The following is a 12,514-nucleotide window of genomic DNA, read 5'->3' as shown; positions in this document are numbered from 1 at the left end:
GGGACTCGAACCCGGGACCTCCTGCTTACTTGACAGACGCTCCATCCATCTGAGCCACCGAGGATACAGACAAACAGAGTGATTGCAGGGACTTATCCCTTGCACGCTCCGCGCGAGATCCACATTCCCAACTGTCCACAATCTACGTGCGTAACGTACCTAACAGGTATTTGCCCACCCACTCATTACTCACTCACTCTGACATGACAATTCCCGTAAGAGTTCAGGCAACCTGTGCGCATCGAGGTATATCAACAAAACTTGTCGGCAGCTGAAGGTTTCAATTAATTATAATCTATTCTATAGAAGCTGCACGGTCATCAATGGTATCTCTTCGTTCGAGAACAGTTACTATCTTCATACAGATAGTTAAAGGCTACCCAGTCATTCACCTTCGTCTGTGCGAGTGCACACAGGTTGCCTGAACTCTTACGGGAATCGTCACCTTCTTGTGCGCAAGTAGTCACTGGACAAATATCTATTAGGTACATTACGTATGTAGATTGTGGACAGTTGGGATAGTGGATCTCACGGGAAGCGTGCAAGCGATAAGTCCCTGCATTCGCGCTGTTTATCTGCGTTCTCGGTGGCTCAGATGGATGGAGCGTCTGTCAAATAAGCACAAGATCCCGGGTTCGAGTCCTGGTCTGGGCACACATTTTCAGCTGTCCACATCGAGATATATCAACAACACCTGTTGGCAGCTGATGGTGTCAGTTCAACATCATTTATGTGGTAAATGTTGTGGAGTAAGGCCGAGGACATGCTACACGATCTTGTGGCTGTAGGGTGCAGTATAGGGAAGGGGAAAAACGGCTGGTTAAAACCAGTACCACTGTTTTAGGTCTGAATAACAGGTATAATCAGGTATTTGTTCGGTCTCAGCTATAACAGGTGTTTTTTTATTATTTAATATTAACTGAGTAAAGAAACCAAAATACATAGCAGCCATTCTAACATTTAAATGAACCTTTTTTTTTAAAAAAAAAAGGGAATAGTTTTTACTTCTAAAATTTGAATTGATCTCAAATATTGCGTTATTGTAAGAAAAGAGAAAAGTGATAAGTGCTATTTTGATTATAATACTACTGAAATAATACTGACAGAAACCAGCAACAAACACTTGGCATAAGAGTCGGTACAGCACTGCTGAGACAGCAGCGTCTCTGTCACCGTGCGCCGTGCCTTACGGCACGCGGGGGACGTGTGCCGTGTACTTTGCTTGGTGCCCTACCTGGCCTGTATGGCAGTTCCTCAACTGCTGTCGCTGAACATCCGTTGTACTGCAGAGTGGCACCGAGCCTAGCCCGGAGATATTTTTATGAAGTGATGTAGCAGTGAAAGATTAAATATTTGCCTGCCATTTCTATGAAATAATAACACTAAGGAAACTGTGGCACCAGTAACATTTTAAAAATTCGCCAACAATTTATTTAGGGTATACGATTAAAATAGAATGAACTGGTAACTGGTATGGCACCTGTATCTACACTCCTGGAAATTGAAATAAGAACACCGTGAATTCATTGTCCCAGGAAGGGGAAACTTTATTGACACATTCCTGGGGTCAGATACATCACATGATCACACTGACAGAACCACAGGCACATAGACACAGGCAACAGAGCATGCACAATGTCGGCACTAGTACAGTGTATATCCACCTTTCGCAGCAATGCAGGCTGCTATTCTCCCATGGAGACGATCTTAGAGATGCTGGATGTAGTCCTGTGGAACGGCTTGCCATGCCATTTCCACCTGGCGCCTAAGTTGGACCAGCGTTTGTGCTAGACGTGCAGACCGCGTGAGACGACGCTTCATCCAGTCCCAAACATGCTCAATGGGGGACAGATCCGGAGATCTTGCTGGCCAGGGTAGTTGACTTACACCTTCTAGAGCACGTTGGGTGCCACGGGATACATGCGGACGTGCATTGTCCTGTGGGAACAGCAAGTTCCCTTCCCGGTCTAGGAATGGTAGAATGATGGGTTCGATGACGGTTTGGATGTACCGTGCACTATTCAGTGTCCCCTCGACGATCACCAGAGGTGTACGGCCAGTGTAGGAGATCGCTCCCTACACCACGATGCCGGGTGTTGGCCCTGTGTGCCTCGGTCGTATGCAGTCCTGATTGTGGCGCTCACCTGCACGGCGCCAAACACGCATACGACCATCATTGGCACCAAGGCAGAAGCGACTCTCATCGCTGAAGACGACACGTCTCCATTCGTCCCTCCATTCACACCTGTCGCGACACCACTGGAGGCGGGCTGCACGATGTTGGGGCGTGAGCGGAAGACGGCCTAACGGTGTGCGGGACCGTAGCCCAGCTTCATGGAGACGGTTGCGAATGGTCCTCGCCGATACCCCAGGAGCAACAGTGTCCCTAATTCGCTGGGAAGCGGCGGTGCGGTCCCCTACGGCACTGCGTAGGATCCTACGGTCTTGGCATGCATCCGTGCTTCGCTGCGGTCCGGTCCCAGGTCGACGGGCACGTGCACGTTCCGCCGACCAGTGGCGACAACATCGATGTACTGTGGAGACCTCACGCCCCACGTGTTGAGCAATTCGGCGGTACGTCCACCCAGCCTCCCGCATGGCCACTATACGCCCTCGCTCAAAGTCCGTCAACTGCACATACGGTTCACGTCCACGCTGTCGCGGCATGCTACCAGTGTTAAAGACTGCGATGGAGCTCCGAATGACACGGCAAACTGGCTGACACTGGCGGCGGCGGTGCACAAATGCTGCGCAGCTAGCGCCATTCGACGGCCAACACCGCGGTTCCTGGTGTGTCCGCTGTGCAGTGCGTGTGATCATTGCTTGTACAGCCCTCTCGCAGTGTCCGGAGCAAGTATGGTGGGTCTGACACACCGGTGTCAATGTGTTCTTCTTTCCATTTCCAGGAGTGTATATGATGTGCCGTTATTTGCCTGTAGCCCTTGAAAATGGACAAATTAACAAGGGAAAAAAAAGACATCTTCAAGCTCAGTTTTCACTCTAGCACTGACTATTCGTAATGCCCAAATAGTGATACGATCCCTGAACCCACGTGACTTTTGGGTAGAGTTTAAAAAAAATACAATCAGTTGGAGAATAGAGGTGATTTTTTATAGTATTCTACTATTTATCACCTTTCGAGAAAAGCATTGAGCTGTGGACAGACTCTTTTAATTACCTACGTATCTAATGTAATGTTTCAACTCTATGTATATTGAAATTGAGAGAGTCAAAATTTTTCAATCTTTATTCGATTTCTACGTTTATTACAGGAAATAATAGCCAGCAAAACACCAGAAATTCGATTATTTCAGAAATCAGGTTTTTGGGCAGTTTTAACATTCAGTTTAAATCGGCACAGAAAAAATTATATAACCAAAATCCGGTTGTTTCAGCGATAACTGGCATCCCTAGCGTAGCAGTTGCTCAGAAATGGAGATGCTTCTCCAGGGTACATGGGTATGGAGAGCTGCATCGCACCAATTTTTAGACTGCAGACAAAATCAACAGATGTATGTTTTGTGTGTGTGTGTGTGTGTGTGTACAAAATGTATGTATTTTTGTATGGTGCATATCTATGTCTTCACATAGTGTGTCTACATGTGTCTTTCAGTGCACATGTATGTTTGCAGCTTCTATATATATATGTGTGTGTCTATGTTTGCAAGGTGTTCATGTCTATTTAATGAACTTATGTTTTGTACTGTGGGTATTTACTATGTTGAGACAAGTGGAGACTCATAGCCTGGTCTGCAGCGAGTAAGAGCGGAAAAAACATTAATTTAAGAGCGCGTGGCAAAAGTACTCATACGCGAAATTAAAAGCCTGCTGTAGTGGCCAGGAATTTAACCCGGATCAACTGACTGGAAGGCAACTATGCTGATCATAACACCACCACCACATTAATTTATACTTGTATCATGTATGTATGTGTTACACACATACATCGTGAGCTTGCCAACAGCTGGAATACGTGTGTTGCCATGCAAAGTGACTATGTTGTAAAAATATTTATAAATTTAGTTCTGTAACTATTTTTGTCATGGAAGTTGTAGTTAAAGTCCTCTTGTTTAAGGCACTGATACCATTTTTTTTTCAAGTTTGGTGCCAGTATTTGAGTTGTCACCAATCTCTTCTGAACAGTGATACTTTGTTGCCCTCATCTTTGGCAGTTAAATAACAAGACAGGAAAATAAGTTACGGTATCTGCTTCGATCCGTTCACAGGTACCGCGTCGAGAAGTTGCGACAAGAAATTACGACCGGAGTGCACTCCCCTGACCGCTTCCGTGTGCTGGGCCCGTTCGCCAACCGCCCCGAATTTGCTGCAGACTTCAGCTGTCCGCTCGGCTCCGCCATGAATCCTGAGAAGAAGTGCCAGGTGTGGTAGAGAGCCCTGGTGGCGACGCCGAACTGCCGGGGGCCAATCGCTGACTGATGGCTGCAGGCTGCAACAAAAGAAGTGAACCTGCGAGCAGTCAGCCGCTGACAGAGCTGTGGAGCTCTGTTTCTGGGCGATCCTCGCTGACTGGACTCTGACATCTTATCTGGAAGGCCGCAGCCTTGAAAGAGACTGGCAGGCACAAGTTGCAAAGCACCCAGAGAAGACAGTCTGGGTGCCGCAGTTTCAGCACATCGTCAGCCAAATTTGCCAACTGTCTGTGTGTGTGACAGCATGTATTTGCATCCTAGTAACCTGCTCCTCTTTAGGGTAGATAAATAAATAATGCAGAAGCATTCAGTTTTATCTTGAATTTTAGTCAATAACATTAGAGACAAACAGCATAGTGAATGCATTATTGTGGCCAAGATAGACACGAAGCCCACGCCTACTACAGTAGTACAAGTTTATATGCCAACTAGCTCTGCAGATGACAAAGAAATTGATGAAATGTATGATGAGATAAAAGAAATTATTCAGATAGTGAAGGAGACGAAAAATTGGTACTCATGGGTCACTGGAATTCGAGTGTAGGAAAAGGGAGAGAAGGAAACATAGTAGGTGAATGTTGATTGGGAGGGAAGAAATAAAAGAGGAAGCCGTCTGGTAGAATTTTGCACAGAGCATAACTTAATCATAGCTAACACTTGGTTCAAGAATCATAAAAGAAGGTTGTATACATGGAAGAATCCTGGAAATACTAAAAGGTATCAGATAGATTATATAATGCTAAGACAGAGATTTAGAAACCAGGCTATAAATTGTAAGACATTTCCAGGGGCAGATGTGGACTCTGAACACAATCTTTTGGTTATGAACTGCAGATTAAAATTGAAGAAACTGTAAAGAGGTGGGAATTTAAGGAGATGGGACCTGGATAAACTGACTAAACCAGAGGTTGTACAGAGTTTCAGGGAGAGCATAAGAGAACAATTGACAGGAATAGGGGAAAGAAATACAGTAGAAGAAGAATGGGTAGATCTGAGGGATGAAGTAGTGAAGGCAGCAGAGGATCAAGTAGGTAAAAAGATGAGGGTAACAGAAGACATATTGAATTTAACTGACGAAAGGAGAAAATATACAAATGCAGTAAATGAAGCAGGCAAAAAGGAATACAAACGTCTCAAAAATGAGATCGACAGGAAGTGCAAACTGGCTAAGCAGGGATGGCTAGAGGACAAATGTAAGGATGTAGAGGCTTATGTCACTAGGGTTAAGATAGATACTGCCTACAGGAAGATTAAAGACACCTTTGGAGAAAAGAGAACCACTTGTATGAATATCAAGAGCTCAGATGGAAACCCAGTTCTAACCAAAGAAGGGAAAGCAGAAAGATGGAAGGAGTATATAGAGGGTCTATACAAGAGCGATGTACTTGAGGACAATATTATATAAATGGAAGAGAATGTAGATGAAGATGAAATGGGAGATATGATACTGCGTGAAGAGTTTGACAGAGCACTGAAAGACCTGAGTCGAAACAAGGCCCCCGGCGTAGACAACATTCCATTAGAACTACTGACGGCCTTGGGAGAGCCAGTTCTGACAAAACTCTGACATCTGGTGAGAAAGATGCATGAGACAGGCGAAGTACATTCAGACTTCAAGAAGAATATAATAATTCCAATCCCAAAGAAAGCAGGTGCTGACAGATGTGAAAATTAACGAAATATCTGTTTAATAAGTCACATCTGCAAAATACTGACACGAATTCTTTACAGACGAATGGAAAAACTGGTAGAAGCCGACATCGGGGAAGACCAGTTTGGATTCCGTAGAAATATTGGAGCACGTGAGGCCATACTGAGCTTACGACTTATCTTAGACGAAAGATTAAGAAAAGGCAAACCTCCATTTCTAGTATTTGTAGACTTAGAGAAAGCTTTTGACAATGTTGACTAGAATACTCTCTTCCAAATTCTTAAGGTGGCAGGGGTAAAATACAGGAAGCGAAAGGCTATTTATAATTTGTACAGAAACCAGATGGCAGTCATAAGGGTCGAGGGTTGTAGCCTCTCCCCAATGTTATTCAATCTGTATATTGAGCAAGCACTAAAGGAAACAAAAGGAAAATTCGGAGTAGGTATTAAAATCCATGGAGAAGAAATAAAAACTTTGAGGTTCGCCGATGACATTGTAATTCTGCCAGAGACAGCAAAGGACTTGGAAGAGCAGTTGAATGGAATGGACAGTGTCTTGAAAGCAGGATATAAGATGAACATCAACAAAAGCAAAAAGATAATAATGGAATGTAGTCGAATTAACTTGGGTGATGCTGAGAGAATTAGATTAGGAAATGAGACACTTAAAGTAGTAAAGGAGTTTTGCTATTTGGGGAGCAAAATAACTGATGATGGTCGAAGCAGAGAAGATATAAAATGTAGACTGGCAATGGCAAGGAAAGCGTTTCTGAATAAGAGGAGTTTGTGGCACAACTTGACGAGAAGAAGGGACCGGTTGGTAGGACATGTTCTGAGACATCAAGGGATCACAAATTTAGCATTGGAGGGCAGCGTGGAGGGTAAAAATCGTAGAGGGAGACCAAGAGATGAATACACTAAGCAGATTCAGAAGGTTGTAGGTTGCAGTAGGTACTGAGAGATGAAGAAACTTGCACAGGACAGGGAAGCATGGAGAGCTGCATCAAACCGGTCTCAGGACTGCAGACCATAACAACAAACAACAACTTTAGATACGATTTTCTTTCTTACAAATATTGCGTATTTATTCGGTTCGATAATATCACATGGAAAAAATGTCGCCCATAACAACTTGTAAAAATAAGAAGAAAGAGAAATTTTACTGTACAAAACCTAGGGCAGCGATCACTTTAGCAATTTAAACGCTATAACGAGTGAAACAAATTGTCTAGTTCGAAAGAAGTGAGGTTTACTGCAATTCTAGGTTATAACATAAACAGGTGAGGAAAGAGCTAATGAGGTAGTTTCGCTTAATGAAGCTGTGACAATGTGTGACTCTTCAACGCGATGTACAGAGCACATTTCTGTCCTCCGTTTTTGCCCTAATTAGCATGAAGCCGAAACAAAACTGACAAGAGTCTCCATCTGACAGTCACCGGAGAAGTGATTGACAGCCTAGAAACTGTTTCATCCAATAAGCAGAGCAATCTATTGAGTTATTGTTGAAGAAGTATATGCCATGAAGTTTTCTAGATGCTGACAAATATCTGATAATATATAATAAAGCATCATGATTACTGTCATTAAAGTAGTCTGTCACTTGAAATGATGGAAGCAATCAGCAACACTAAAGTAATTATTGCATAACTGGTATCATTATTTGCAAGAATGCTGTAAAACATGATAAATTTTAGTTTCAAGACAGTAGTGGCATATCTGTCTCACAACCAGTCACTCAGGAAGATGGAAAATAATAACAATAATAATAATAACAGTTAAGTAAGATCTCAATTAATTCAAAGCTGGATTGCTCTTACACATCACATATACTCCCATACACACATAAAAATTTCTAAATGTGCTGAGCTGTGTGACAAATACTACACGCACTCTGTGGAAATCAGAGAGAAATACCATAAGCAAAACGAACATGGAGCAACAGTTCTACAAGAGGCATAGGTATCCAAAGTTTCCCAGTCCTATATGGAAGATCATATGCCACATATTGAGCCTTCACGTGACACAGCAGTACATTCTCTCTCTCTCTCTCTCTCTCTCTCTCTCTCTCTCTCTCTCTCTCTCTCTTTCTCTCTGTCTCTCCCCCTCACACAAACACACACACACAAACACACACTTTTTTTTAACAGAGACATCATATACACTGTCAGTGAATCGGCCTGCAGAACTTTGGGGCTGTCATTTAAAATTCTCCTGGCATTCAAAACATATCAAATGTATGCAGAAACTCCGTGTTTCAAATATTTCGACAATCCAAATTGTCAGAAGACGATGAAAGATCATGTTCCTAATTAAATGTGAATTTAATTGCAGAGTGATTACAAAAATAGTTACACAATTGGCATAATTTTGTTACTTCTACTTTCGAAAGCTATGTACATCTAGTTATCATCACTGAGTCGCATGGCTGAGGGTATCTGCAACCAGTACCAGTGGTTTCCCATCCTGTTCGCTTTGTATATGGAGTAACAGAAATCAATCTGGTGGTGTGGACCTCGCTCTCTTTTAGCAGCTTATTATGGAGTGTACACAAGACATACAATGATGGCAGAAATTTTGCACTGTCTTCTTCCAATGCTAGTTCTCTAATTTACACAAAAGGGTTTTTGGAGTACAGTAGATTATGATTTAAGTTCCTTGAGTATCTCAGGGCTTTTGTATGGATTTCCATAGCCAGCTACAATTCTACAAGCGTGTCTACTCAGTTTTTTTGTGCTGTATGCTGTCATATCCACTTGATAAGGATACCAAACACTGTATCATTACTAAAAAATTGGTTGCATTACTGTTTTGTGAATGATTCTTTCCTTTATTTGTGGTGATAGCATCAAACAATTTTGGTGCTCAATTAACGATTCACTTTTTATTGGATTTTCCATCATAAGTTGGATAATCTGTCCTATCATTTCCAATAATACTGAAGTTCATGTATAATTCAGTATGATTAGGATGAACCCAACCAACTCCAATATTTATATTACCCTCTGTGTTCTCATTGGAGAGATTCAAATGATTTTTAGTCTTCTCCTTTACAGGGAATGAGTAAAACTGATAACTCTCGACTTTGTTCATGATTTATTAAGAACAAAAAATATTAACAAATTTCTAAAATAATTGTTACACAAGCACCATTGAAGTCGATCAAATTATCATTTTCGTTAGTTATAGTAATTTCTAAGTCCTGAATTGGATCAAAAATTGGAATATTTACAGGACAATGTGGTTCGTGAATTATTGGCCCACCAAATTCTACATTAGGTTTGAATAATGTGATAATATTAGTTTCTCTGTGATAATGATCAGTATGCTTTACAAACATCGCATCAGCAAGATTGAAATTTATATTGATCAGTTCAAACAGAATAATTTTGGGAATGTCTTTAGCCACAGCTTTTTCTTTAGCCTCAACAACTTGATTACAAGAACCAAGTATACTTCCAGTACTGCCTTTTATATCCGTATACAAATTTATATCGCTCTCAATGGTAACCCTGCTTAAAATTTCATCTTCTTTAATGTGAATATTACGTTTTTTGGAATGATTAAATTTTTCTAAATTTTTTAAACTGTACTGACCAACAGGAATTGCTATCATTTCTCCATCACAGTAAAGGTTATCATTTCTTGATGTAATATTCAGAGTTAGGAAAGTTGAATAAAAACCAACTAATGGAACATTATTAAAGCTGTCTTGTATAGGTACAATCAATCTTTTTTTTTTTAGAACATGACTTACCACTCAATTAAAATAATCTCATTTACAATAAAAAAATTAATTAAATGAAAATTGAATGGGAGCCAAAAGTAAGACTTCCAGAGAAGAAGTCGTAAAACAAATATGGTAACCTTTTACCAAATTCAATCCAGTGCACCATAATTGGACAGAGTGGATATGGAAAAACAGCATTAAAGATTGACAATTATATTCTTGCCCTGGGATGGATAAATTGAAATAGAATGAAAAATTTGTACATTTATTCAAGAAGTTTAGATTGGCCAAAATACTAAAATTTATGAAAGGATGTGAAAAAATTAAAGAGAAATTCGCTACATTTATTGCAAATAGTGAAAAAATTATTCCATTAGATCGATGCCAAGATAATTCTGTTTTAGTTTTCGATGACTTCAATCTGGATAATCAAGATATAGTTAGAGAAGATTTCACAAGAGGAAGACACAAAGGAATAGACTGCTTTTATTTGGCTCAAATATATTCCAACATATTTAAACAATTAGTAATAGATAATGTAATTTTTTTAAATATCTTCAGACAGGATGACACAAAGTTAAATCACATTTACCATAAATTGGATGGAGGTGATTTGAAGATTGATGAATTTAAAGCAATATGTAGTAAATGTTGGAATGAACAGTTTGGTTTTATTACAATAGATATGACAAGAAAACTGAATGATGGGAAGTTCAGACATATAATACAGTATTTTTGTTCTACATAAATGGACAGCTTAAAAAACGACATTGGATGTCTACTAGGCCATAGTGATAATGTTTTACCAGAGCACATAAAACAATTTAAATGGCTCTAATCACTATGTGACAAATTCTCTGTCTTTCCCACTTTAAAGTTGTTGATTAAGGAGTAGCTATATGAGCATTTTTTATTTTCTATTTGACTTTGTCGATGAAGATCTTCATGTTCATGTTTAATTGTTCGAATCTTTTGTTTTCCTCTTAAAATTCTTATTTCTCTTTTGATTCAATCGACAGTCTGTTTTGGAAGTCGATGGCGAGTTGCTCCTCCTCTTTTATTGTTTATTGCAGTTTATATTCGCCGAATTTTCGGTCAAAGGAAGAATTTCATGAGTGACCCATTTTCTAAACATGTTTGCTTCTTTATTTTTTTATTTTAGAATTAAAGAATAAAGGCATCCTCCAGTGATTAAAATTGAAGATTTTTTGTTACCCTTTAAGGGCGTCTGCAAGATGCTCTTTAAATCTCCAAACATTTTATTGCCATATACATCCACATTTTTTCTAATTGCCTGTTTTTGACAACACATGACGAGTGGTAGTACCCTCTATGCGCTCTATATGAACAAGACCTCCACGGCCTAGCAGCCAGTCGTAGACTCACCTCAGATGATGTTGCCGACAGCTGGCAACAAAACGTCAGGGAGAAGTATTTCTACTATTGGACCACGGCCTCTTAGCCTGGAAGTTTTAATTACAGAAGACGCCGGCCGTGAAAGCCCACATGTTATGATACGAATGGGTAGCCTTGAGAGATGAAGTAGTGAAGTAGTGAAGGCAGCAGAGGACCTAGTAGGTAAAAAGACGAGGGCTAGTAGAAATCCTTGGGTAACAGGAGAGATATTGAATTTAATTGATGAAAGGAGAAAATATAAAAATGCAGTAAATGAAGCAGGCAAAAAGGAATACAAACGTCTCAAAAATGAGATCGACAGGAAGTGCAAAATGGCTAAGCAGGGATGGCTAGAAGACAAATGCAAGGATGTAGAAGCTTATCTCACTAGGGGTAAGATAGATACTGCCTACAGGAAAATTAAAGAGACCTTTGGAGAGAAGAGAACCACGTGTATGAAAATCAAGAGCTCAGATGGCAACCCAGTTCTAAGCAAAGAAGGGAAGGCAGAAAGGTGGAAGGAGTATATAGAAGGTTTATACAAGGGCGATGTACTTGAGGACAATATTATGGAAATGGAAGAGGATGTAGATGAAGACGAAATGGGAGATACGATACTGCGTGAAGAGTTTGAAAGAGCACTGAAAGGCCTGAGTCAAAACAAGGCCCCCGGAGTAGACAATATTCCATTAGAACTACTGACGGCCTTGGGAGAGCCAGTCATGACAAAACTCTACCAGCTGGTGAACAAGGTGTATGAGACAGGTGAAATATCCTCAGACTTCATGAAGAATATAATAATTCCAATCCCAAAGAAAACATGTGCTGACATTGTGAAAATTACCGAACTATCAGTTTAATAAGTCACAGCTGCAAAATACTAACACGAATTCTTTACAGACGAATGGAAAAACTAGTAGAAGCCGACATCGGGGAAGATCAGTTTGGATTCCGTAGAAATGTTGGAACACGTGAGGCAATACTGACCTTACGACTTATCTTAGAAGAAAGATTAAGAAAAGGCAAACCTACGTTTCTGGCATTTGTAGACTTAGAGAAAGCTTTTGACAATGTTGACTGGAATACTCTTTTTCAAATTCTGAAGGTGGCAGGGGTAAAATACAGGGAGCGAAAGGCTATTTACAATTTGTACAGAAACCAGATGGCAGTCATAAGAGTCGAGGGGCATGAAAGGGAAGCAGTGGTTGGGAAAGTAGTGAGACAGGGTTGTAGCCTCTCCCCGATGTTATTCAATCTGTATATTGAGCAAGCAGTAAAGGAAACAAAAGAAAAATTTGGAGTAGGTATTAAA

At 40.6% G+C, this 12,514-nt stretch overlaps 1 protein-coding gene across 4 annotated transcripts in view; it reads left to right on the top strand.

Moving 5' to 3' along the window:
* Positions 1 to 4,753, top strand: part of LOC126295227 (neprilysin-2-like) — a 229,318-nt gene extending 224,565 nt beyond the window's left edge. For 2 of the 4 annotated variants that reach the window (XM_049987574.1, XM_049987573.1), the window contains exon 16: positions 4,227 to 4,750. In XM_049987574.1, coding sequence (XP_049843531.1) covers positions 4,227 to 4,389 — 163 coding nt within the window. In that variant the 3' untranslated portion in view covers positions 4,390 to 4,750. Of the gene's footprint in view, positions 1 to 4,226 lie in introns of all 4 variants that reach the window. The other 2 variants (XM_049987572.1, XM_049987575.1) reach the window with 2 other exon arrangements.
* Positions 4,754 to 12,514: the final 7,761 nt, after the last annotated feature.

This window comes from Schistocerca gregaria, chromosome 11, assembly GCF_023897955.1.
Source record: "Schistocerca gregaria isolate iqSchGreg1 chromosome 11, iqSchGreg1.2, whole genome shotgun sequence".
Lineage (NCBI taxonomy): Eukaryota > Metazoa > Arthropoda > Insecta > Orthoptera > Acrididae > Schistocerca > Schistocerca gregaria.
Note: the sequence above shows the minus strand (reverse complement) of the source record. Positions and strands in the feature narration are given on the sequence as shown.